Source organism: Megachile rotundata, chromosome 8 (assembly GCF_050947335.1).
Source record: "Megachile rotundata isolate GNS110a chromosome 8, iyMegRotu1, whole genome shotgun sequence".
Taxonomy (NCBI): Eukaryota; Metazoa; Arthropoda; class Insecta; order Hymenoptera; family Megachilidae; genus Megachile; species Megachile rotundata.
The window spans coordinates 12,627,863-12,652,758 of record NC_134990.1 but is presented as its reverse complement, the minus strand read 5'-3'; the positions used below and the strand labels follow the sequence as shown (position 1 = coordinate 12,652,758).

The window sequence follows — 24,896 nt, the reverse complement described above, 5'->3', positions numbered from 1 at the left end:
ATCACGTAAATAAATGTGCCGTTACTCGATATTCACGTCAGATGGATTTTCTCGACATTTCTGAAGTGAAACGCGATACCGAAGCGATCTCAGTTCGCAGGGCAACAGTTAAGGTTACAGGAAGCCCGGCTGGTCATCCCCTTGGAAATTGGATTGGTCACTTGGCCACGTAACTCTACCACCCCTTCCAGCCCTGTTTCGTATTAATATTAAATTCCACTGGCTCTTGCCGCAGCCACCGGTTAGATGGCCTCTCACCCCTTGGTTACACGAGATGCTTCAGGGGTTGGATGCCTGTAGCCGGTCAACGGACAAGAATTATATGAACGAATACCTTGCGCCCTCTCCAACGATGGAACGTGACTGATGCCAGTTTTCATGCGAATTGCTATTCCGACAAATGAATTTACATCTACCCCTAAGGTCAATGTCCCTACTTTTTAACTGGTCTATCTTTATTTTTCTACTGGCAATTTCTTTTAAATGAAAATCCTTCATGACAAATTATGTGATTTTAATTTTGCTGATTTTTTAACTGCAGAAAAATTAGTTTTAAATATCTTTGCAAGAATACTTTTTTGTTGGAGTTTGAACTTGTCTAAAATTAACATCTTTCTCTTAATTTTCCACAAGCCAACTATTCAATTTAAAGTCTCCAAAGTTTGCAATCTAAAAATCTCAAAATCCAATCACACCCTCAAATTTCGAAACTTTGAAATTACTAAACTTCCAACGTACCCAAATTCTGTTTCGAATTTTCATCCCCAATAATTACATCAAACTTCTTGTTTCCAAGTTTTGTGTAATTTCGAGTGCATAGAGAAGAGGGTAGTTTTCTCCGAAATGTTCATAAACGAAGGAATGTCCTTTATTTCAGAAAGTTAGATTGAGGGTGGTGCATCTTTGAAACTTCTCTCCAGGAGATTGAAAGAATCACACAATTTTCTCAGTTGATGTAGGAAGAAACTGTAACTTTAAAAGCTTTCTCGCGAGGAAATATTCTTTTGCGTCTTCGCGGCATTATTTTTCGAAACACCGCGGAAAATTTATTCGAAGTTGATAGAACCGGTATATTCGGATTGAAAATAGTGGGATGACGTGACGATTGAAAGTTAACAAGGAATATTTTTCGAGGAAGGAATTATTTTATCTTATGGAAACAAGATTGAATGTAATCAGAAGTTCCTTGGTCCCCGCGGATTTCTTACCGCCGGAACCTTATTTCCTTGTTCTATTGCGCGACGGCAGCAATGTTTGAAGAGAAATGGCTCAAGAGACTATGCTCTGCTTCCGCAGTAATATCTAACTACGTTTGTTTGTCGTGTAAGCGCTTTGGAATTGGTTATCCGTTGCTGCTCTTATACCTTGCAATCAAATTGATGCGGAGCCTCCAGCAATCTACAAATCCGCACGACTATCGATCCACCCTTATTGTACTCTTAAAAACTCCATACCGATAGGTTCTTTATTTTCTACACAACTGTGTTCAAATATTTTTTTACAATTTTATAATCTTTTAATTTTGGCGTTTTTCAATTTTGAAATTTTGTAGTTGGCCATTTTTTAAGTTAGGAAATTTTACATTCTTCAATTTGACAATTTACAAATTTTCCATTTTTTAAGTTAGGAAATTTTATATTCTTCAATTTGACAATTTACAAATTTTGCAATTATCAATTTTTCAAGTTAGAAAATTTCATATTCTACAATTTGGCAGTTTAGAAAGTTTCCAACCATCAATTTTTCAAGTTAGGAAATTTTACATCCCTCAATTTGACAATTTAGAAATTTTGCAATTATCAATTTTTCAAGTTAGAAAATTTCATATTCTACAATTTGACAGTCTAGAAGGTTTCCAACCATCAATTTTTCAAGTTAGGAAATTTTACATCCCTCAATTTGACAATTTAGAAATTTTGCAATTTTCAATTTTTCAAGTTAGAAAATTTTACATCCCTCAATTTGACAATTTACGAACTTTCCTATTGCACAATTTTCCAATGCAAAAATTCTCCCACACATCAATACCATCATACAAAATTCCATTTTAAAAATGTTCCCATTTCACAATTTTCCAACACAAAACTTCTGTCCAATTATTTAATTTTCAACTATCCAAATTGCCCTCTCAATTTTCCAATTTCAGTGATTTAAAAATTTTTCTACTTCACTTTACCAATAAAAAATTTCAGTTAATTAATCTCTCCACTGAAAAACGAAGTTTCAATATTTGTCAATCACTTTTTCTTGTTCACAAGTGCTTAACAGGTTTTCAACTTATCGAGTAGAACCTTGAAGTAGAATTTCTATCGTTCTGAATTGCTAACAATGTTTGGGTAATCAGGAGCACTTTAATTAATCAAGACGGTACGAGTTTGTCAAAGTACAGGATGTTCAATCCGTTCCTTAGGTTCGATCTTGCTTTGATTACTCTACTACAGTGAATCAAGTTTGTCAACTTTGATGTATGGCACTATCCAGCTTCACGGTCATAAACACAACGTGCACGTGCGTTATGTTACACTTGTAGAGTGTGCAAAGGAAGTCTAACAGCTGTATCTTGTCTTGGAAGCAAATTTCTCTGCCTTCGTGCATGTTCAACGAACTTACAAGATTGTAACTGTACGTAACACCGGAAACAGACATCGTTTGCACACTCCAGAAGCGATCAAAACAATTGATGTTTTCGTTGCTGCACTTCCGTAGTTTCAAATCAATCTACTTGTAGTAGTAAGACTCAAGGAGTCGTTACATTTTGAGTATTGTTGGATTTGTTGACATCTGGTTGTGAACGTAAGAGTAGTAGAGTCGTTTACAGTTTTTTATTCGAGGTATTGCTGATTTTACTTGTTTAGGTCACTGCGGGAAAAGACACACTTCACATTTCCATCTCCAGTCGAATTTTAGCTAAACCGATAGAAAATCAGAAACAGTTTTCTCTCGGCAATGTCACAAAAATTGTTAGCCCACTTCGAGCTTTTGCGAAACGTAAAAATTCTTCGAAGAGTCACTCTCAAGTCATCAAGTACGCAGCAAAATAAAAGTACGTATCAAGTTCCAAGTATCAGGTTTCAGGTATCAAGTATCAGGTTTCAAATATCAAGTTTCAAGTATCGAGTTACAAGTCTGGTCGTTAAAAGTGCGTATCAAGTTACAAGTATCAGGTTTCAGGTACCAAGTGTCAGGTTTCAAATATCAAGTTTCAAGTTCCAAGTATCAGGTTTCAGGTGTCAAGTGTCGGGTTTCAAATATCACGTTTCAAGCCCCAAGTATCAGGTTTCAGATATCAAGTTTCAAGTATGAAGTATCAAGTTCCAAGTATCAGGTTTCAGATATCAAGCTTCGTCGTTTGAAGTGAAATTTATTTCTTACTGTTACTTACACTCCACTTATATTCACTAATTGGGAATATTAATGATTCTCATCGTTTAATCGTTATATACTGAAACTGTCACGCAACACGCACTTAATATTTTAATATTACTATACATAATTATTGAGATCATTTCACCTTCTTTTTTACGACTCAAAACCCAGAAAATTAACAACCATAAATGATATCTAATTCTAAGTAAATAATACAGTAGAAAATTTTCCACGAAAAAGTGATATAAGACGTGCTTCAACCTCTTTCCGCTCGATTCCCAGAGTATTTCCACGGGAAACTGTCTCGAGAACATATTTAACAGTTATTATTCCCTATCTCTTATCTAAGAACTTATAGATAGAGGGTAAAGCTTGTATTCGGAGCTCGTATACTAACCGTGCGCTTGGGCTTTGGAATTCTTATGGCTGACTCGTGCAGTCCGCTACTACTGCGTCTGACCGTTTATAGTTCGCCTTCACTGCGCCGTAGCATAAAATATTTTGTTTATTCTTCACCCAACTCTGATAACGATAACCGTACTATGTAAACTTCTTACGAAATGTTACTATTTTATCTGGAACTATCTTAAAACTACATCGTCTCTTTCTAAACATGAACCCTGCTACTTCTACCATGAAAACAACGTTTCTGTTCATTCTTTCATTTTTAGTAACTTCATTGGAACTCTATTTTTTTATATTATTTGTAATTCTTTCTTTTGAAGTTTAAGTTTTAAGTATCTTGTTTCAAGTATTATGTCTCGAGAATCAAGTTTCAAGGATCATATTTCAAGAATCAAGTTTCAGATATCAAGTTTGAGGTATCAAGTTTCAGATATCAAGTTTGAGGTATCAAGTTTCAAGAATCAAATTTCAAGTATTAAGTTTCAAGGATCAAGTTTCTATTATGAAGTTTGAAGTATGAAGTTTTAAATATAAAATTTTAAATATGAAATTTAAACTATGACATCTTAAGTATATTACTTTGAAAATGAAATTCAAGTATTAAGTTTTAAACATTGCTTTAAAGTCGCAGTTTTTCACAAGCAGTTAAAGAGTCCACATCCAAAGAATTCTTTTCCCATTAAATGCAAAGAGTGACTTAAACAAAAATGTTTATAGAAATGGATTGTTGTAATTTCTTCATCCATTTTTCTTTTTTGTTGATATACAATGACAGCAGAAATAACACAATAGTAACGAGAACAGACGTGCCTGTCGATTCGATGTCACCTACGTTTTTATTGACATTTATTGACTGTCAGTGCCATGTCGATGCCACGTTCAGAACGTGAGGGGATTAGAAAATATGCGCTGACTTCAATAACGTAATTGCATATTATTTAAGGTTATAGTAATTTCTATTTGCAAATTCTGAATCCTCATTCTTAAAGTGTGGAAGTAATAATAATTCGTTTTTTATTTTGTAAGGCTTATGAAATTTAAAATGGACTTAAAAGTTTGAATAAATTAAAACAAATGATACATTAACCCGCGCACAATTTCCATTTATTAAACTTCGTATTTTGATAATCATTCGAATAAAGTATCAAAGTGAGCCCGATAATTTATCGGCGGGAAATTAATTCCGTTGGTAATCAGCTATTTCTTACCTCTTTGTTTTTTTCACAAACGAGCAATTATCCGACGTACAGCCAGAAATAGATTACGTGTTTATTTGCCGCAGGTGATTAATTTCAATAATTGATTGCCACTTTGGCTTGTTAAATTGGCGCGCATAAAAAGCATGCATATTTCATTCGTGCGTCTCTAGCTGAACGCTGAAAATGTGTCTGATGAATTTAAATTTCAATTAACGCTTCCATACCTTTCACAATCAGACGTACATTTGTCGTTTTCGACCGCGGTTTACGCTCCGTTCCAATTCGAAGCACGTATTATTCGCGCACGCGGCTCGCGAACGGTAATTTTAAACGCGGAAATAATTAAGATTATAAGGAGGTTTTTATAAATGGCTTTTATTTATTTTAGGGGATGTATCATTTTTTGGGGCGTGATTTTGTGGTGTGTGAATTTGGTGGATTAATATTTACAAATTTCTACAGTTCTAAATTATTATGTTTTCAAATTATCACATTGTCCAACTCCCACATTGTCCAGTTTCCACATTGCCCAATTTCCACGTTCCCCAATTTTCACATCGTCCAATTCCCACATTTCTCAATTTCCACGTTCCCCAATTCCCACATTGTCCAATTCCCACATTGTCCTATTCCCACATTGTCCAATTCCCACATTCTCCAATTTCCACGTTCCCCAATTACCACATTGTCCAATTCCCACATTGTCCTATTCCTACATTGTCCTATTCCCACATTGTCCAACTCCCACATTGTCCAATTCCCACATTCTCCAATTTCCACGTTCCCCAATTCCCACATTGTCCAATTCCCACATTTCCCAATTTCCACGTTCCCCAATTCCCAAATTGTCCAATTCCCACATTGTCCTATTCCTACATTGTCCAGTTCCCACATTCTCCTATTCCCACATTGTCCAATTCCCACATTCCCCAATTTCCACGTTGCCCAATTCCCACGTTCCCCATTTCTCACATTGTCCATTTCCCACATTGTCCTATTCCCACGTTATCCAATTCCCACATTGTCCTATTTCCACATTGTCCTATTCCTACATTGTCCAGTTCCCACATTCTCCTATTCCCACATTGTCCAATTCCCACATTGTCCTATTCCTACATTGTCCTATTCCCACATTGTCCAATTCCCACATTGTCCAACTCCCACATTCTCCTATTCCCACATTGTCCAATTCTACATCTCTACACTTCCAAATATCTACATATCTCCTTCCATACATTCTCAAATTTCTAAATCCCCAAATTTCCAAATCTCCAAATAACTAAAATAATTCCTATCACTACCTTCCCTAATTAGAGAATTTATAATGACGGATATTCCCCAATACAAGTCGCATAATCGAACGCTTAAACTTTCGACAAGTAATTTCTTTTTCTGCCGTTCCAATAAAATAGCGAAAGAATTGAATGATCCTGATCGGAAGTTCGCATTCATTCGTAACCGTACGTTCTGAAACACGCGACCCAGCATTTCACACGTATTTTACCGTGGATAGAACAAAAACCCGGCTCCGTATCGACGAATCGGATTTCTATACGCGAAGAGGTTTAATTAACGCGCAGCTTGTCAGCCTCGCGTTTCCCTATTCACCGAATTCATTTGTAAGTATACCAGGCCAAACGCTGTTTATCAATTAGCCCTAGTTAGCTGCTGCGACCTAATTTCACTCGTCTTCGAAAACAAACGTCGACGGGCGAGAAATAATTAGCTCGAGAAAGAACGCGACGCCATGTTCTCGTCAAAATACTCTCAAAATGTGACAGGTTCATCTTATGTACTATTACAAATTTTCCAGAAAATCTTACTTTTATCGTTAATTTTATTTTCTGACATTTTTACTATTTTTGTGGAGATTTATATTTTTAAATTTCTTCAAATATTTTTAAACATTTGCAAATGTTTTTAAATTTTGTAAGACAGTCTTGAAATGTTAACAGATATTTCCAAATGTCTTCCAGTATTTTTTCATGTTTTCAAATGTCTTGAGGGATCTCTTAATGTTTTGTGTGTTTGTGAATATTTAAAAAACATCCATAAACATCTGCAAGTGTCTACAAGTATTTGTAAATGTCTGTAAACATCTCCAAGTGTTCACAAATATTTTTAAACGTCTCACAAATATTTATAAATATGTGTCAGTTCATGAACGTCTGGAAATGCTCTTAAACATTTCCACACGTTTCTCAATGTTCAAAATACTTACACACAGCTGTAAATGTCTATAAACAGCTACTCAATATCGACAAACATGACTACGAATTTTTAACGATGATCCAGACTGATAAGACGTAAACTTTATTTCTCACGTATGTAAATTTATATGTGACTCCTTTTCCCGGGAGAAACCAGGATCGAGAGTAAATGGAGAGACAAGACTTATGGTGCTCCTGCTTTCTGATGCGTTCGCAGGAAAAAAGAAACTCGTTCTCGAAGAGGAAACACGTGAAAGTGCGAGTTTCGCACTCTGAATCAGCGGAAACCAGAAACAAGAAGCAATAATTCCGGTGTTTTAAAGTCTGGATTATCTGAAAAATTTCATTTTTACTTTACTTCCTTGGGGGAATATATACGGATACAATTTTTAGCATCTTTATAAATCGAATTAGTGTAAATTTTGAAGGTTTTGAAAATATTTAGAAGACTAGAAATAAGGGTTGAGTGTTGAGAGCTCAGAAGATGGCAGATGATTTGGTAATAGTGTCCATTAACATATTCGTAACGAATTCTCTATTTTAATAAATTTGTCGGCTTAAAAATATTGCGACTCGCTATCGATCTACGGCACAATTAAAACGCAGGGTACGTGACAAATTTTATGGTGGCAATCAATTTTAACGGTTCCATTCGTTTCGCATTACCGCTGTAAACTGCTGCATTTACGATGACACAACGGAATCGTTTGCCTCGGCTTAAACAGATACGATCGGCCATAATAAAAGTAAGATTTGAAGCCTCTGAAGTTGGCTTACGAGCAATCGTTCCGTGAGTTTTCACCCACCTTCTCGCGAGAAAAAGAAAATCTTTTCGTGTCTTAATAGCCCGCTGTAAAGTCTCGTCAAAATAACAATAAATTCGATCCGTAAAATCCTTGTTACAGTCTCGTCTAAAACATAAATTCCCGTCTTATCAACGTAACAATAAAATATAAATTATCTCCATAACTGCCTTATCAAAACAGCAAAGCTAGACCTGCTGATGCCAGAGAAATGATACTCCGATGCAAACTAATCAAATCGATAACAAGAACAGTAAATTCTACTAACAAACTTTATCTCGTCCAATTCTAACAATAATTCATGGCTGTTCGAGCGACTTCATTCCGAACCATAAATATCGGAGACAGTAGGAAGTAAGCCAAGTAATAATTTCATTGATGTTCCAGGACTCTCGTTGGGAGGTGGTCTGATAGTACTCGCGTCAGCTTTATCAGATGCATCGCTCGAACTACCTAGAAAATATAGTCTTCCTTCGACGTCGAGTATGCAGACCGACGATAACGGTTTCCCACAATATCAGTACGGCTGGTGTCTTCAGTTGTCGGGGCTGGCTTTGATCTTGGCGGAAGTGGCCGCTGTTTTAACGATATTCGGATACATGGCGCGTTTTCCGACTGTCGAAGAAATGGTAAGGAAACAAACCCTATTTACCTACACATCAATTTTACATTATCTTTTAATCTTACAGAGTTGCACATAGTTGGTCAAAAATTCAAGTTTCATGTCATATCAAGTTCACGAGCCTTGTCACAATTTTTGGAATTCATGTATGAAAGTTAGGAGACATATGCTGTCATTAATTACATCTGACAGATAACATCATGGGTCACATAAAAATTTTGCTAAAAATTACATGAAACTAGTCTTCTCTTTGTTAGATTACAATTGCTTTAGACCATCAGTCGATTTGGATGTGCAAATTCAGATATGACAGTTAACATCAGGGTTCACATGAAAATTTTGTTTAAAATTACTTGAAACTAGTCTTCTCTTTGTTCGACTACAATTGTCTGAGACCTTCAGTCGACTTGGATGTGCAAATTCAGACATGACAGCTATCATTAGGGCTCACATGAAAATTTTGTTTAAAATTACATGAAACTAGTCTTCTCTTTGTCAGACCACAATTGTTTAAGACCTTCAGTCGATGTGGATGTGCAAATTCAGATATGACAGCTAACATTAGGGCTCACATGAAAATTTTGTTTAAAATTACATAAAACTAGTCTTCTCTTTGTCAGACCACAATTGTTTAAGACTTTCAGTCGATGTGGATGTCCAAATTCAAATATGTCATATAAAATCATGGGTCGCATGAAAATATTGTTTATTGTTACAAGAAAATAAGCTACTCATCCTCATACAACAATTGATTAAATCCATCAGTCAATGTGAATATGCAAATTCATGTATGACATCTTCATCTAAGAGCCACATAAAAATTTTGTTTCAAACTAGACTCTACTCTTCATTAGACTACAATTGATTAAGACCAATCGATTCGAACGTGCACCTCCATATTTCTCAAATATGTCTTTCCCCGCCTTCGATCCTAATTCAGTTTCGCTTTCAGGTAAGAGTAATGGTTCCCGGTGCCGAAAGGAAATTGCGAGAGCAGCGAGGTCTAAGTTCCGAGTACCTCGTCCGAGCGCACCAGAAGTCACCGGGGCCCTCTCAGACCCGAGGTTTCGGCCAGTCCTCGAAAAGTAACTATCAAACCTGTTAACGCTTTCCTCGCATCGCAGACGATCAATTCGTATAATTATTTCAGCGTCTCAAAGAGCTCCCGAGGAAGGAACCTCATTACTCTGCAAGACAGCGCCGGATATCTGCGCGTCGAACCCTCAAGCCATCAGCTACGTCGATAAGGCAGATCTGTCTCACGTGTTACCGGCGTACCCGAGCTCGAAGAACCCAGACCCGCGTTACACTTTTACCGACAAGTCCGAGGCGAGCGTTATCGACTCACGGTTAAGCGGCTTCGCCGATAAGGAAGGTTTGATCGATTCGGGGATCCTGTCGGACTCTAGGCAGAACATGATCGCGTTCACGGAGAGCAAGGAGCATACTGCGGGTCTTGAACCGCGGTACTCGGACTTCTCTCCTAGGACGACGGAGCAGAACGTGGTGGACTCCAGGTTGAGCGGTTTTACCGACAAGGAGGGTCTGCTGGACTCCAGACTGAGCGCGTACGGGGAGAAAAATGAGTCGCTGCTGGACACCCCGTTCGGATACGACACTCGGTACAACAGTTTAGCGGGTCAGACAGTACCCATTACTCTGAAGAACCAGAACACCTCGGTCTCAGCGATACAATCGCAGTACATTTACCAGAATTTCGGGACGATACACTCCGGTATCTTGAGGGTGAGCGAGCCTGGCACGAGTTCCAGCTCGAACTCCAGTCAGAGGAGCATGACGCTACAGAATCCTAAGCGAAAGTCGCAGATCGCGCAGAATACTTTCAGCACGCTGGAATGCGAGAAGAGGAAGAGGGGACCCGGATTGGCTGGCAAGACAGCGTTTTGCGCCGGCAGCGCTGTATGACCACCACCTCCTCCTCCGACGCCAAGGTAACTGGAAGAGGAGGAAACGCCACTCTAAGTGGCGTACTCCTGTCGGAGGAATTAGCGTGACAGGAATCTGCATTATCGACGATTACAGGTCTCTGTTTTATCCACCGCGGGTGGGTGTCGAACTTTCTTTACCGACCGCGTTGTACCCACGGTCGGTAATATGAATTCCTGTAATTTTTCGCCAAAGGACATCAAAGTTTTCAGAGTAAACAGTGTCGAAAGGGTGACAGTTTGTACATAAATTAATTAAAAGTGTATGGAAACCAGACGAGCTTGGAACGAATTTTTCTTACGTTTCGTAGCTCCGGACACGACGTGTCGCATAGTTCTAAAGAGGCGATATGTTAATCGATAAAGTAAGAGCGAAAGGATAGCGTACGTAAACTTTAGGCGTAGGTTTAAGTGACATAATCAGCTTATCTTAAGGAGGGTAAAATGTAAGTTTCCTTTGTTGATGTTACCGTGAATAGATCTATCGATTCGATTTTTTGTTCGATATCGGCACAGCGTGACAGGATTCCAGGATAACTGTTCGTTGATTCACTGACCTGTTTCATTCGCGGAAAGTGAATCCGGATTCCGTTTTTGTGCGAATGTTTCCTGTTTTCTAGACAGAAAAATTGTAAAGTGGATCAATAGACGTCGAAACTCGCAGCTCACCGTTAAATTTAACCTCGGCTAATCGCGTTTTCAAGCTGCATAATCAATCAAACGCAGCCATAAGTCAATGAGGAATATTAATGTAGTCGATATGTTGTAATGTACACTCGATGCTCGGTATAGTCACGAATACTCGATCGGGCGTAAACTGGTCTGACCATTTTCGAGGAAAGAAGGGATGTCGTGAACGAGATATTCGACCAGCAGTCGTTTGACGAATCGAATCGAAGATTTTTCCTTTCAGAATGAATCGCTGCTTTCGAAACACGATACATAAAAACGAAATAGACCGTCGTTATATTGCCACCGTTTTTCTAGAAACGCAAAATAGACAATATATTGAACTGCTTCGAAATTGTGCCCGTAACAGGGTGGCGATATAACGAGAGTCCACAAATTATTTAACTATTCGGTTTGTTATTCTTTTGCGTAGTTTATTCTGATTTCGCTTGGCGGGAAAGTTTTTTATTGGATTCGTCAATGATGGACATATCAAGAACGAGAGCGTTTTTAATTGAATCATTGCTACTCTTCCCCTCGTTCGTATTTCCTATTTCCAGCAGGGTGATCCGCAGAGATTGAGAATATTTTACGATCTCAAAAATCCTGCAACTTTCACTCACGAATATGTCGTTGTGTATGTAACTTTGTAACTTGCGTATAAATATTAGCCTATCCGGATTGTAGGTAAATGTAATAAAATGTTTCTTTTCTAAACCGCGCTGGTTTCCTTATCCATACACCTCAAAATTCTGTTCTTCATTTCATATTAGTTTTTGTTTAGAACACAATTTTAGAAACACTTGCTGTTACAAATTATTAATTATATGTACTGTTAAGTTAGCCAAGTTTTGTGAACTCCCGGTATATTGCCGTCGGCAAACTTCAGTGCAGAGTTCTTAGATCAGTCATTTAATATAATGAAAATGGAAGTTTTAATGAAAGAAACTTTAATTTGAGAAATATTACCTGTTCATAAATGTACTAATTACAGTCTGAATTTTGTAATTAATTATACACAAATTTGATAATTTAGGCTTCAATCTGATGATTGATAATTAGTGATTTAATAATTAGTTTGATAATTAATAATTATTTACAAATTTAATCATTTGAGCTTCGGGTTGATAATTATTTACTTTAGTTTAATTAGAGCTCCAGTTTGATGAATAATTATTTTCAAATTTAATAATTAGCGCTCCAATTTGATGAATAATTATTTTCAAATTTAATAACTAAGGCTTCAATTTGATGACTGAAATTGATTAAAAAATATAGTAATTAAAGTCTCAACATACTGACAGCTAATTATTATAACTTTTTCATATTCCAAACAAAACAGCAAATTTTTCTAAAATAATTTTATGAACCAAATATTTCTGAAAGTAGAAGATTAAAATGTTTTGTAGTTGAATTCGATTGATTTGATTTTATTTTGATTGCTATGATCATAAGTTCTAGTTGAATTCGATTATCGAAAGTCGGCTAATTTTTGAAAGAGCTGTCGATACAGGATGAAGCTTCGAAAGCATCGGCCGGAAGCTTACGCCAGATGGCGAGTCTGTGCTTACGGCACGAGACTCCGCTTCTAATGTTTAATTAAGGCCGCGTAATTGCCCGGCCAATTAGCCAACACCGTTTAATATTAATCTGCAATTTGAATTCATTTCGATGCGTTTAAAATTTATTGAATACATAATTAATGCACCGTGTTGCGAATGCAGATACGGTGCACAAGCTGCCCGCGGCACTTTGCACGCTGTTTCACTGATTTATTTCCAACGCTCGAAAGTTCCCGCCAAAAATAAGCAAAAGATCGGCCATTTTTCTGTGAACAGAAACATCCGTTGTCGTTAACTAAACATTGCGTCCTTTTTAATCGAACAACGCGACATTGTTAAACGGTCATTTAGCCGACAGATTTAGCATCTTTATTCCGTTTTACGAGGCACGATCGTGATTTACGAGAATCGACACGACTCACCGCGTTTCTTTCGAAGAAAGCATAAAGCGATTGAGTTATTTATGATCGTTAGGCAAAATTGAACTGTGCGTGACCGACGACCAAGTTACTTTTTAGTGCCTGTGTCTCATTACGAGGCAAGTATGTAGATTGCTATTGCACTCGCGGCGATAAGCTTTATGGTCGAATTATGGTACTGATAGTTAGATTCCTGAGGTTTCTCTGACAGAATCATTAGAACGTGATAAATACCTGCATTTCATGCTGTCTCGAAACTGCAAATATTTTACCTATCGCTAATTTCGCGATCGAAATGATAACGTTATCAAACTTAAGTACACAAAATATATTCTTCACAAATTTCATTATAACATTCGCATATACTTTGAAATTTTCTTTCATACAACTTCATCTGTATTTTTAGTTTCAATCACTGATACTTTCTGTTAAAAAAATTATTTCATTACTTCTAAATTTAACTGTAAATAAACTCTTTTAAATTTGAATATAAATATAGACTTCTAAATTTAATTACAAACATGTAGATATTTAACTAAATTATTGGTACGTGTACTTAAAAATTAAGTTACAAATACAGACTTTCAAATTGATCTATCAGTATAAATTTTTTTTAATTTAAGCATAAATATAGAGACTTCTAAATTTAATTACAGACATGTAGATGTTAAACTAGATTATTGGTACATGTACTTAAAAATGTAATTACAAACATAGACTTTTAAAATAAATGGTCATTTTCATTATCAGTGCACATTCTTCTAAATTGAACATAAATATAGAGACTTCTAAATTTAATAACAGACATATAGATATTAAACTAAATTATTGGTATGCAAACTTAAAAATTGGGTCACAACTGTAGACTTAAAATAGAGCTATAAATATGGAGACATATAAAATTCCCTAGATACCTCAATTACTACCTAACTTACTAACTAGATCCCTATTCCCGCATTAAAAATTCCTTAGATCCATATTGCTTCATCAAAAATTCTCTAGACCCCTATTTCTACATCAAAAATTTCCTAGACCTCTATTTCTTCATAAAAAATTCTCTAGATCCATATTCCTACATAAAAAATTCCCTAAACCTCTATTTCTTCATAAAAAATTCTCTAGATCCATATTGCTTCATCAAAAATTCTCTAGATCCCTATTTCTACATCAAAAATTTCCTTCCTACGAATCTCCTTCCTAAAACCACCAACCTAAAAATTCGAAAACCACAAGAACGCTAAAAATGAAAAATTGAAAAGATAAGAAAAAAAAATTCTAAAATCTCCATACGTTCCGGTATCAATAGGAAGCGCAGTTGCAGCGGATTGTATGCAACAGCAGCCAAACCACCCTCTCGTACGTGGCTGTAACATCAATTAAAATTCCCGTGGTCGATGTGCCGCTGTTTCGTGCGATCGTTCGCCGTTTTTAATTGGATTAGAGCGAGACGGCTGCACGCAGAACTGGCCAGCGGGGTGGGTCGAACGCGGAGGGTGGCAAGTTACAGTAGGAAGAAAGGAAGGAAGGGGTTGGCTCGAATATTCGGTTCAGAGAACGGGGTGGAGGGTTCGCGACGGGAGAAGGCACAGGTAAATGACAGAGACAATCTACCTTGCACCCCCTACCGGCTATGCAGGCGATTCGCGTGGGGGTGAATATCGATTTCAACGGGTTTCGCTAGAAAGGAAAAGCTTCGGGAAATTAAAGACCCTCTCTTTTCGCTGCTTCTTCCTTTCACGAAAATTGAAAGTTCCTTCGCATTCAAGACTTAACAAATTATGTTCGAATCGATCTTGTACTCTACATTTTCAAATTTTTAGATATCCCATTCCCCGAACTCCCTAGCCCTCGGATAATATATCCCTAGATCCTTAGAAGAAAAATTGAATTCCTATAAAAAAACCCTAGATGCCCCAATTATGTTTGAATCGATCTTGCACTCTACATTTTCAAATTCCTAGATATCCTATTCCCTAGATCTCAAGTAAAATATCCCTAGATCTTAAGAAAAAGCCTTGAATTCTTAAGAAAAAAAAACCCTAGGTCCTCAAGTTATGTTTGAATCGTGCACGTGTAAAATGGTGGGCACAGCAGGGGTGAGACTCGGGGAAAGGGGATGATGGTCTGTCAGCGGGCCACGTTCCAATCTGACTGAAAGTTTCGCCAACACGAATCCCTCTCTTCAACGTGTCGCGTGGAATCGTGTTAACCATCAGCAACAACACGCTGTTTGCAACGATACATCGTTGTACCGGCTATGGGAAGAGATAATGGAATGCGACTGGGGTGTAAGTTTGCTGATTAACGTCGTCTTCGCGGTATAGTTTCGCGATTGGGGTTGAAATGGAGGATCACGTGAGATTGAGATTTCCCGGGGACTTGCTTGATTTGTTCGTGATTCGTTCTCCATTTCATACGGTTGCTTTCTGTGATCTATGATTAGAATTATGCTTGTAACGAGTTTGAAATTTTCTTTTTGGAATATTTGTGAAAATAATTGGGTACAAAAGTGCAACACTTGTAATTGTAATTAACGTGTAATTACGATTGAACGAAATTTTAAATAAAAATTCAATTTTATAGAGTTGCAACAAAATAAAAATTAATACGTTTCATTACTTTATTATAATTGTACTGCACATTGCTTAATTTTATAATTGATAGCGCAGAGTTATTATTTCTCCTGAATTAATTCTTCATCCTTATATCCTCAATTAAAGGTGCTAATTAAGGGACGCGGTATAAAAATCAGATTGTCCAAATTAAATGTTGTAGAACTGACCGAATCAGAACTCCAATAACAGAGAAAGAGATACAATACAATAAAAGTGGTTCGATATCTGATTACCAATTACAGATAATTAATTAACATGGCGGACAATTATCGGGTACACTAACCACGTTGGATTTAATTATCTTCACAAAGTAAGTAAACAAGCTTAATCATCACTCCACAGTAATTTCTGTTTCGACGAACAAGAAAACTATTATCTGAAAGCAATTCACGCTCCGCACTATTAATTTCTCATTTGTATCACCTTTCTTCTTCGTTCGTGGCTAAATAATTCTCGTTAGAAAATGTACTTCGTGACTTAAATTGACTTTCGTTTGATACGGTGCGGAGGGCAGGTTAAGTGCCCTGGGCAACAATCTGTGTAATGAGATATAGGACACACATCACATATGATATTGAAAACTTGATAATTTAGAAATTCTTAAATTTAAACACTCGAGAACATATAAAGTTATTAAAACGATAACGTAAAAATTAATATATCGTATATGATATAATATATCACACATCATATATTACATATCGTGTGTCACATATCATATGTCACATTTCATCTATCACATTTAATGTATCACATATCATGCATCACATATCATATGTCACATATTAAGTTTCACATGTCAAGTTTCACATGTCAAGTTTCACATGTCAAGTATCACATATCAAGTATCACATATCAAGTATCACATATCAAATATCACATATCAAGTATCACATACAAGTGTCACATATCAAGTATCACATATCAAGTTTCACATATCAAGTATCACATATCAAGTTTCACATATCAGGTATCACATATCAAGTATCACATATCAAATTTCACATATCAAGTATCACATATCAAGTATCACATATCAAATATCACATATCAAATATCACATACCACATAACATATATCATAAATCGCATATCATACACCACATATCATAATCATATTTCATGATTACTAAAACTCAACCCATAAAATTTTAAAATAAATAAAAATTCGATAATTGAGACATTAAGTAAAGCAGCAAAAAAAATTTTTAAATGAATCCCAAAAATGTAAATCTGAAAATGACGTAATTAAAGAACCTTAACTCTCATGCAGCATTCTCACAAAACTTCCCACGTGAGCAAGGAAAGCGGTCTCACAGTTAATCAGCGAACGCTAACGCGACGTGGCAAATTATTTTTCGCTAATTTTTCCTCGCATTATCCTTCGACGGTACATTCTTATCATTCTTTCTTCCTCATTCCCGCTATCACGGCCGTAAGAAACGCTCGAGGAAGGAAGCTACATCCAGGATGCCTTAATCCTCGTGGTCATCTATCATCGCGAAGCGTACTGGTTAGCCGATTCTATCTTCCAGCATTTATTTTTTTCTTCTCCAACCGCCCTTCCAGTCACCGTCGCCTTTTGTTGGCTTGTTTAATAACTCGTGATGAATGTACCTCGGGCTGCTTCACTTCCAGTTCGTCCTGCGAGGATCCCCAGGGTCCTCAGATATCCTCTTTTCTTCTCGCTTCCCGCCATGTCAGAAATTAAAACGATAAATCCTTGACTCCCTGTCTGCCCACGAAAAATATACCGACTTGATAAGCATTGCGATATTGTTTTACCCTTTTCAATTTTTTGAAGAAAATCGACAAGAACTCAAATCGTTAACGCACTCAAATTTCAATGTCAAAAATTAATTATTTCAGAAAATAATTTGAAACTACAAAAAAAAATTTCAAAATGACAGTCACCCTTAATGATCTTAATGTCCAAAAATATCGAGGCTTTGAAGTAAAATAAAAAATTCTTAGCAATTTATGAGTAGAAGTAAAAAGCAGATATGCATGAAAATTTCGTAGGAATAGTGGTAGGGGGTTGAACTCTTATCTAACCGAGTAGGGATGTATTAGCGTCCGGTATTAAATTATGGTCAGCCCAAGGCAGCAACGGGGTAACAGTGATACCGGGGGTTGTAACGAACAGCGTTGCAACCACCCCTTCGCGGAATTAACCCCCGAGATCGTTGGTGCTTTCGAGGGATAATTTCATTTGGCAGCGACTGTTGGCTAGCTTGGACCACGGTCCATTCTAGCCTCGGGTTGTCTGCCTTCCGATTTTCCCTCGTGTTCTCACCCCCCTCTTTCTCTATCTTCCCCGGTTATTTTTTTGTTGGCAGGATACGCAATTTTCCGTGCTCTCCTTACTGGACGGCGTTTGGAAAACGAGTTTATACGGGGTCGAATGGAAATTACACGGCGAAAATATCTCGTTTTTTGCCACGGTTGATCAAAGAAAGAGAGATCACCGGAATTAGGGGTTGGTTTAATTGGGAATAGAGAGATCCTCCGGAGGACCGGTCGAATTTTTACCCGGGATTTTTCTCTTACGCTTGATAACGAACCTTGAAAATTTCGTTTGATAGGGTGTATCTGATTCTATGTACGTTTTAATCGAGTTGGAACCGACTGCCGCGATTAACAGCGAGACTTCTGTAATTGCACGGGGCTAATTCTATAAGGCTATTTCCGGTAGGTACGTTGTTACAACCCTTACTGACTATTACAAGTCTAATTTTATGTCATCATAAATTACATACTGTTCATTACACTTTGGGTACTTTCTGTATATTTTTACACATGTGTACATATGTGTATACTTTTTTATATTTGAACATATGTGTATATTTTTGTATATTTGAACATATGTGCATCTTTGTATACATTGAACGTATGTGTATTTTTTTATATTTGTACATATGTGCACATATGTGTATATTTTTGCATGTGTGTACATATGTGTATATTTTTATATATTTGAGCGTATGTGTATTTTTTTATATTTGTACATATGTGTACATGTGTGAATATTTTTGCATATGTGTACATATATGTATATTTTTGCATATGTGCACATATGTGTATATTTTTGCATGTGTGAACATATGTGTATATTTTTATATATTTGAACGTATGTGTATCTTTTTATATTTGTACATATGTGTACATGTGTGAATATTTTTGTACATGTGTACATATGTGTATATTTTTGCATATGTGCACATATGTATATATTTTTGCATGTGTGTACATATGTGTATATTTTTATATATTTGAACGTATGTGTATCTTTTTATATTTGTACATATGTGTACATATGTGTATATTTTTGCATATGTGTACATACGCCTATATTTTTGTATATTTATACACATGTATTTGTATATATCTTAGAACATTTTTCACCAAAACATCTCTGTAATTTTGCCTCTACTGCTTATTAAAATTCTACTCAAATTTGTTACCAATCACATTTGAGAATTTTTAAACGACAAATGAAGAATGTATATAAATTAAACAAAAAATATGTAATATTATAAAGTTAATAAACAAGAGAAAAGTAGATCTTGATGAACGAAACAGCAGCTATTAAAAATCTGAAGCTGTACAGCTTTTATTCGTAGCCAGAGACTGTCGGTGGTGGTTTTCCAAGGGGTAATTTCATTTGGTCCAATCTCCACCGAACGAACTGCTCAACCCGCAGTTAGCCGCGGGCTCTTTCTGTCTATGAAACATTTTTACCGTCTTTTCTCGTTTTGTTTTCACTACCCGTGTATTCCCTTGTCGCTCCTTATCTCTAAATCGTTTACGAACCTACCCTTTTGCGACAATTCACAATCCTCATGGACAGCGATCGATTAAAACCATTTTTATACCGTTTCTGTATCAAACGTTTTAATGGCGATTCTTTATCTATACAGGCAGATTTAGATACTTCAAATTTTTCTGATTTATCGTATATTTTTAAATCTGTGGACGGTGACCATGGTAGTCGACGCCCATTACACTAATTAACAAAAACAAATCTGTGGATTTAGGTTTCAATTTTTCTTGGTTTAGAGGTGGAAGTCTTGAGGGGTGCAAATTTAGAAATTTTTAATTTTGATGTTAGGATTTTAGAAATTAAAAAATTTCTATCTTTCGGATTTTTAAATTAGGACTTTAGAAATTTTTTAATTATTTATTTAGTGTTTTAAAGTTTGTATAATCTTACAAATCCTGTAATCAGAAGATTCACAATTTTTTACAGAAATTGAAATTTCGAAAAGGCAGAAAATATCGAAAGGAAAATATCACAAAAAGATTCCAAAAATTCCCAAAATTCCAAAAGTTCCAAAAATTCCAAAAATTCCAAAAATTCCAAAACTCCCAAAACTTCCAAAAATTCCAAAAATTCCAAAAATTCCAAAGATTCTAAAACTGAAGTCACAATAAAAATTCCGCCCAGAAACGTCTTAAAGAGTCTTCCCCCATGAAGAAAGCGTAAATCCGCGTAATTCGATTTGGTGTCCCTTCGATTCCCCAGGAAGGAGGAGTAAAGCCTTCGCAGATTTGTTCGTGAAGGAATCACAGTCGAAAGAGGAGGATCCACAGCTTACGAGCGCTTTTGCGAGCGTGATAAAGTTTGCTCTAGCTGCGGTCGGATGACGAGGGTTCACAGGACGTTTCGGGACCAGGGGTCAGAGGTTAGATCGGGACACGGGGAAAAAATAAGGTTTACTTCCTCCCTTTACTGAGAAGATTGGCCGACGGACAAGAGAATGGCGTGAAAACGTGTCCATTTAGGGGACAAACAGTCCCACTTTTTTCGAGTCCATCTTATCCTGTGTGGAGTTTATCCCTGTAGGTTTCTTGTTCGATGGGTCGATGGACTCATTTTGTACAATTTCATTTATTTTATTTCTTTAATACTCACATTTATTTCATTCCAAAATATTTATTATATTATATTATATTTTAAAGACATGTTTTTATGTAACGTTATGTTTTGGTGTAACACATTGTTAATTGTATAACAAGATATTTATCAGTAATACCTCTATGGTTTCTGTCTGTGCTCAAATAACTTATTTTTGTTTTATATTGTATTAAAAAAAAATTTAGTAAAAAAGTGTATTAATAGAAATTTTAAACAGAAATTATATTAATACAAGTTTCACTAAAAAATTATAGTAAAAAATTTTATTAATACAAGATTTATACAGAAATTATATTAATACAAGTTTCACTAAAAAATTATAGTAAACAATTTTATTAATACAAGTTTTATACAGGAATTATATTAATACAAGTTTCATTAAAAACTTATAGTGAAAAATTTTATTAATACAAGTTTTATACAGAAATTATATGAATACAAGTTTCACTAAAAAATTCAATGAAAGAAATTTTGTATTGGACTCATCATGTGCTTGAAGCAGAGAGTACTTCACTACACGAGCAAAATTGAATACATCTTAATTAATTGAAGTATACACGACATATAACAATAAATCACAACCGAAGATTTACAGTTCCGCATTGTGAATAATATATTGAACCTCAATTTATGGTGGTGACATTTCATTAATATGCTAAACACATAGTTGATTCACCGTTTGTTTGCGCACGGTGGCAGCCATTTTGTTGCAGTACTTCCGAAGATTTCGACTTCACCGTTACGAAGTCCTTTGGTTCCTCGAGAAAAAATTGCAATCGGCAATTAATTAATCCATCAAAGTTACGCAACACCGAAAAGCTGTGTATAAATCACAATCAATAAGTGACGCATTAATTACGAGGCGAAAGATAGAGAGAGCGATCGAGTTAATCGATGCTTTCGACACACGGCTCCGTACACGCAACAAAGTGCAGGTTCGACGTGCAGAAAAACGCTGCGCGAGAAACCGATACTCCTATCGCGGCCTCTAATGAAGTGGCCATTAAATTAATAGCGGCCGATTTAATTCAACGGCATTTTTCTCCGTTGAAAGTGGTTTTCACGGAGCAGAAGCAGACCCGACGCGATTTATATTCAACGTGCTCGCCGCTCGTTCGTCTCTGCCTAAGTTTCACGACTTTTTTCTCGGTTATACGCCCGCGAATAGAGAATAAGAGAGAGAGAGAGAGTTTGGGTGATACGTTTGCCGACAGAGCTGGCGTTGAAACAATGAACCGACCAACCGGCGTGGTCCCTGCAAATCTCCAGGCTTAGCACCCCCATTGTCACCCCTGCGCCACCAACCACCCCTCACCTATCACGACGGAAGGGTGCTTCGCGGATTTAGACCGTCCTGTCGCCATAGCAACTGCAGCCACCGCCAATCTCTCCAACTTGTTCTCCATACATGAGCTCTGGAACACGCGACCTCTGAATCGACCTGGCACGGTTAGCTTAATCTATCCTTGCTTGTTTCTACTTTCTTCGTTATTTTCCTTCGGGTTCTAGGAACGCTATGAATCATGTTTCAATTCTATAGATTTTAAATTGTGGAGGGATTTTCGGGAGGAAGTTTGATGAAGGTATGGCGTGTGGTACTTGTGGATTCAAGTTTAATAGTTGTACCATCAATCTTATCACTAATTTGCGGGTAGAGAATGTATGAATGTGATGAATGTAGCGTAGCGTCTGATAGGGTGTATGTCAAATGCTAGACTTTGAACTTCTGACAAAAATTTATGACAGAAAAGTATGTCCAAATGACACTTGTGATGTATCAAATTACAGGTTAAAGTATGAGGAAATACATTATGTAAGTGCACCGTGCACATTTTGTACATAAAATGATGTAAAAAGGAAATATAAGTATGATGAACATAGTGTGTACCTAGATGATCACATATCAAATTTTGGGATTTAAAATTGTGACAAAAATTCATGACAGAAAAGTATGTCCAAATGACACTTGTGATATATCAAATTAAAGCTTGAAGCCTAAGGAAATACACTGTATAAGTGCACCATACTCATTTTGTACACAAGATGGTGGAAAAAGAAGATATGAGTATGATGAACATAGTATGTGTAGCTAGGTGATCACATATCAAATTTTGGGATTTAAAATTGTGACAAAAATTCATGACAGAAAAGTATGTCCAAATGACACTTTTGATATATCAAATTAAAGCTTGAAGTCTAAGGAAATACACAGTATAGATGCACCATACTCATTTTGTACACAAGATGGTGGAAAAAGAAGATATGAGTATGATGAACATAGTATGTGTAGCTAGGTGATCACATATCAAATTTTGGGATTTAAAATTGTGACAAAAATTCATGACAGAAAAGTATGTCGAAATGACACTTGTGATATACCAAATTAAAGCTTGAAGTCTAAGGAAATACACAGTATAGATGCACCATACTCATTTTGTACACAAGATGGTGGAAAAAGAAGATATGAGTATGATGAACATAGTATGTGTAGCTAGGTGATCACATACCAACTTTTGGGATTCAAAATTCTATCAAAAATTCATGACAGAAAAGTACGTCCAAATGACACTCGTAATATATCAAATTAAAGCTTGAACTCTAAGGAAAATCGCTGTGTAAATGCACCATGCACCTTCTCTACATAAAACAATGGAAAAAGTAAATATATGTATGTGTACCTAGGTGATCACATATCAAATTATGGGAATCAAAGGTCTGACAAAAATTCATGACAGAAAAGTCCAAATACCACATGCGATACATTAAATTAAAGCTTAAACTCTAACAAAATTGCCTATGTAAATAATTTGAATTAACATTCTAAACACAAAGTGTTAAATAGAAAATACAGTGAAGTTCAAACACATGCTTCCAAAGTACTGATAAAGCTGAATGAAGCTTAAATCCAGTGAATCTTAAGAGCAAGTTGGATTAAGATAAGTGCCACGCATAATTTCCTTTCGCTAATTCCTGTTGTCACAATTTCTCGATCGTATGTAAGAATCGAAATCAATTAAGAGGACGTGTAAATCCAGCCGTAGGAACCTCTACCAGGTGGCAAAACGAGAATGACAAATATCAGCCAGTTTCACGCGCTTCAGTCGCACCGTTTCCATTGATAACGCTACCCTGAAGAGAAGTCCAAACGCCTCCTTCTACTTTCACTTTGTACCCGACTTATGGTAAACACGGCTATTAATCGTTTCGCGGATAATAGGAATTAGATTCGGTTCGGTTTGTCGTTTGGCCGGCTTCGCCGCCCCTTTTACGAGGCATAAACGATATTTATGACCGTAATCCACTCGCGACCAGCCTCCTAATGCTTGATTTCTTCATCCGACGAAGAAATCATGGGATTCGAGTCCCGACGAATCTCGCGGAAAACGACTGACGTCGTAATGTCACGATTTATGGCCGGATAAATGCCTTTACGAAAGAACCCTCTTTGTGTTATGTACGAATTCTATTATGCTGAGTTTCAGAGCACAAAGGAATTCGAGGACAAATAAGAAAAATATCATATCACGGACTCTCGTGTGGGATTTACTTTGCTGAAATTAAAAATTTTGGGACACTTGTTCTTTTGGGAGTTTTGGTACTTGACATTTACAATTTTGAAGTTTGTAATTTTTGGACATGATCTGAGGAATTTAAAGTCCACCTGAAGATTTTTCAAATCCCTAAATAACTACATCTCTAGACTCTTATATTTCCATGTCCCCACATTTCCATCTCTGAAAATACCAACATTTCTATTTTAAAATTGTCAAATTACAGTAATTAAATAAACTTGCCCACTTAGCGTGACACTCTGATATTTGTAACATATCTCAGAGATACCTGTATCATTTACAATTAGTTCACAGTAATTGCTGTTAGTTTTACTGAATTTCCTCCTACGATATGGGATATTTATTGCAGCACGTTGGAATGCTACCTTAGCAATAATTAATGGACTGACGATGTATGAACAGATATCCAGAAACTAGTTATGGTTCAGCAGTCATATTGCCACTCGAAACCTATTAACATGCAATAATTGATAATATATAATATTGATACAATACTTGAACGTGCAAAATATAAATAACCCAGAAAAATTCCAAATAAATATTCAGGGTAGTAAAATCCCAAATATTTACATTAATTTCCCTAGACTATCC

At 36.3% G+C, this 24,896-nt stretch overlaps 1 protein-coding gene across 3 annotated transcripts in view; it reads left to right on the top strand.

Moving 5' to 3' along the window:
• Window positions 1–11,937, top strand: part of LOC100877700 (uncharacterized) — a 216,876-nt gene extending 204,939 nt beyond the window's left edge. For all 3 annotated transcript variants that reach the window (XM_076534252.1, XM_076534251.1, XM_076534250.1), the window contains exons 5-7: window positions 8,371–8,612; window positions 9,558–9,690; window positions 9,756–11,937. In XM_076534252.1, coding sequence (XP_076390367.1) covers window positions 8,371–8,612; window positions 9,558–9,690; window positions 9,756–10,531 — 1,151 coding nt within the window. In that variant the 3' untranslated portion in view covers window positions 10,532–11,937. The remainder of the gene's footprint in view (window positions 1–8,370; window positions 8,613–9,557; window positions 9,691–9,755) is intronic.
• The last annotated feature ends 12,959 nt before the right edge of the window (window positions 11,938–24,896 follow it).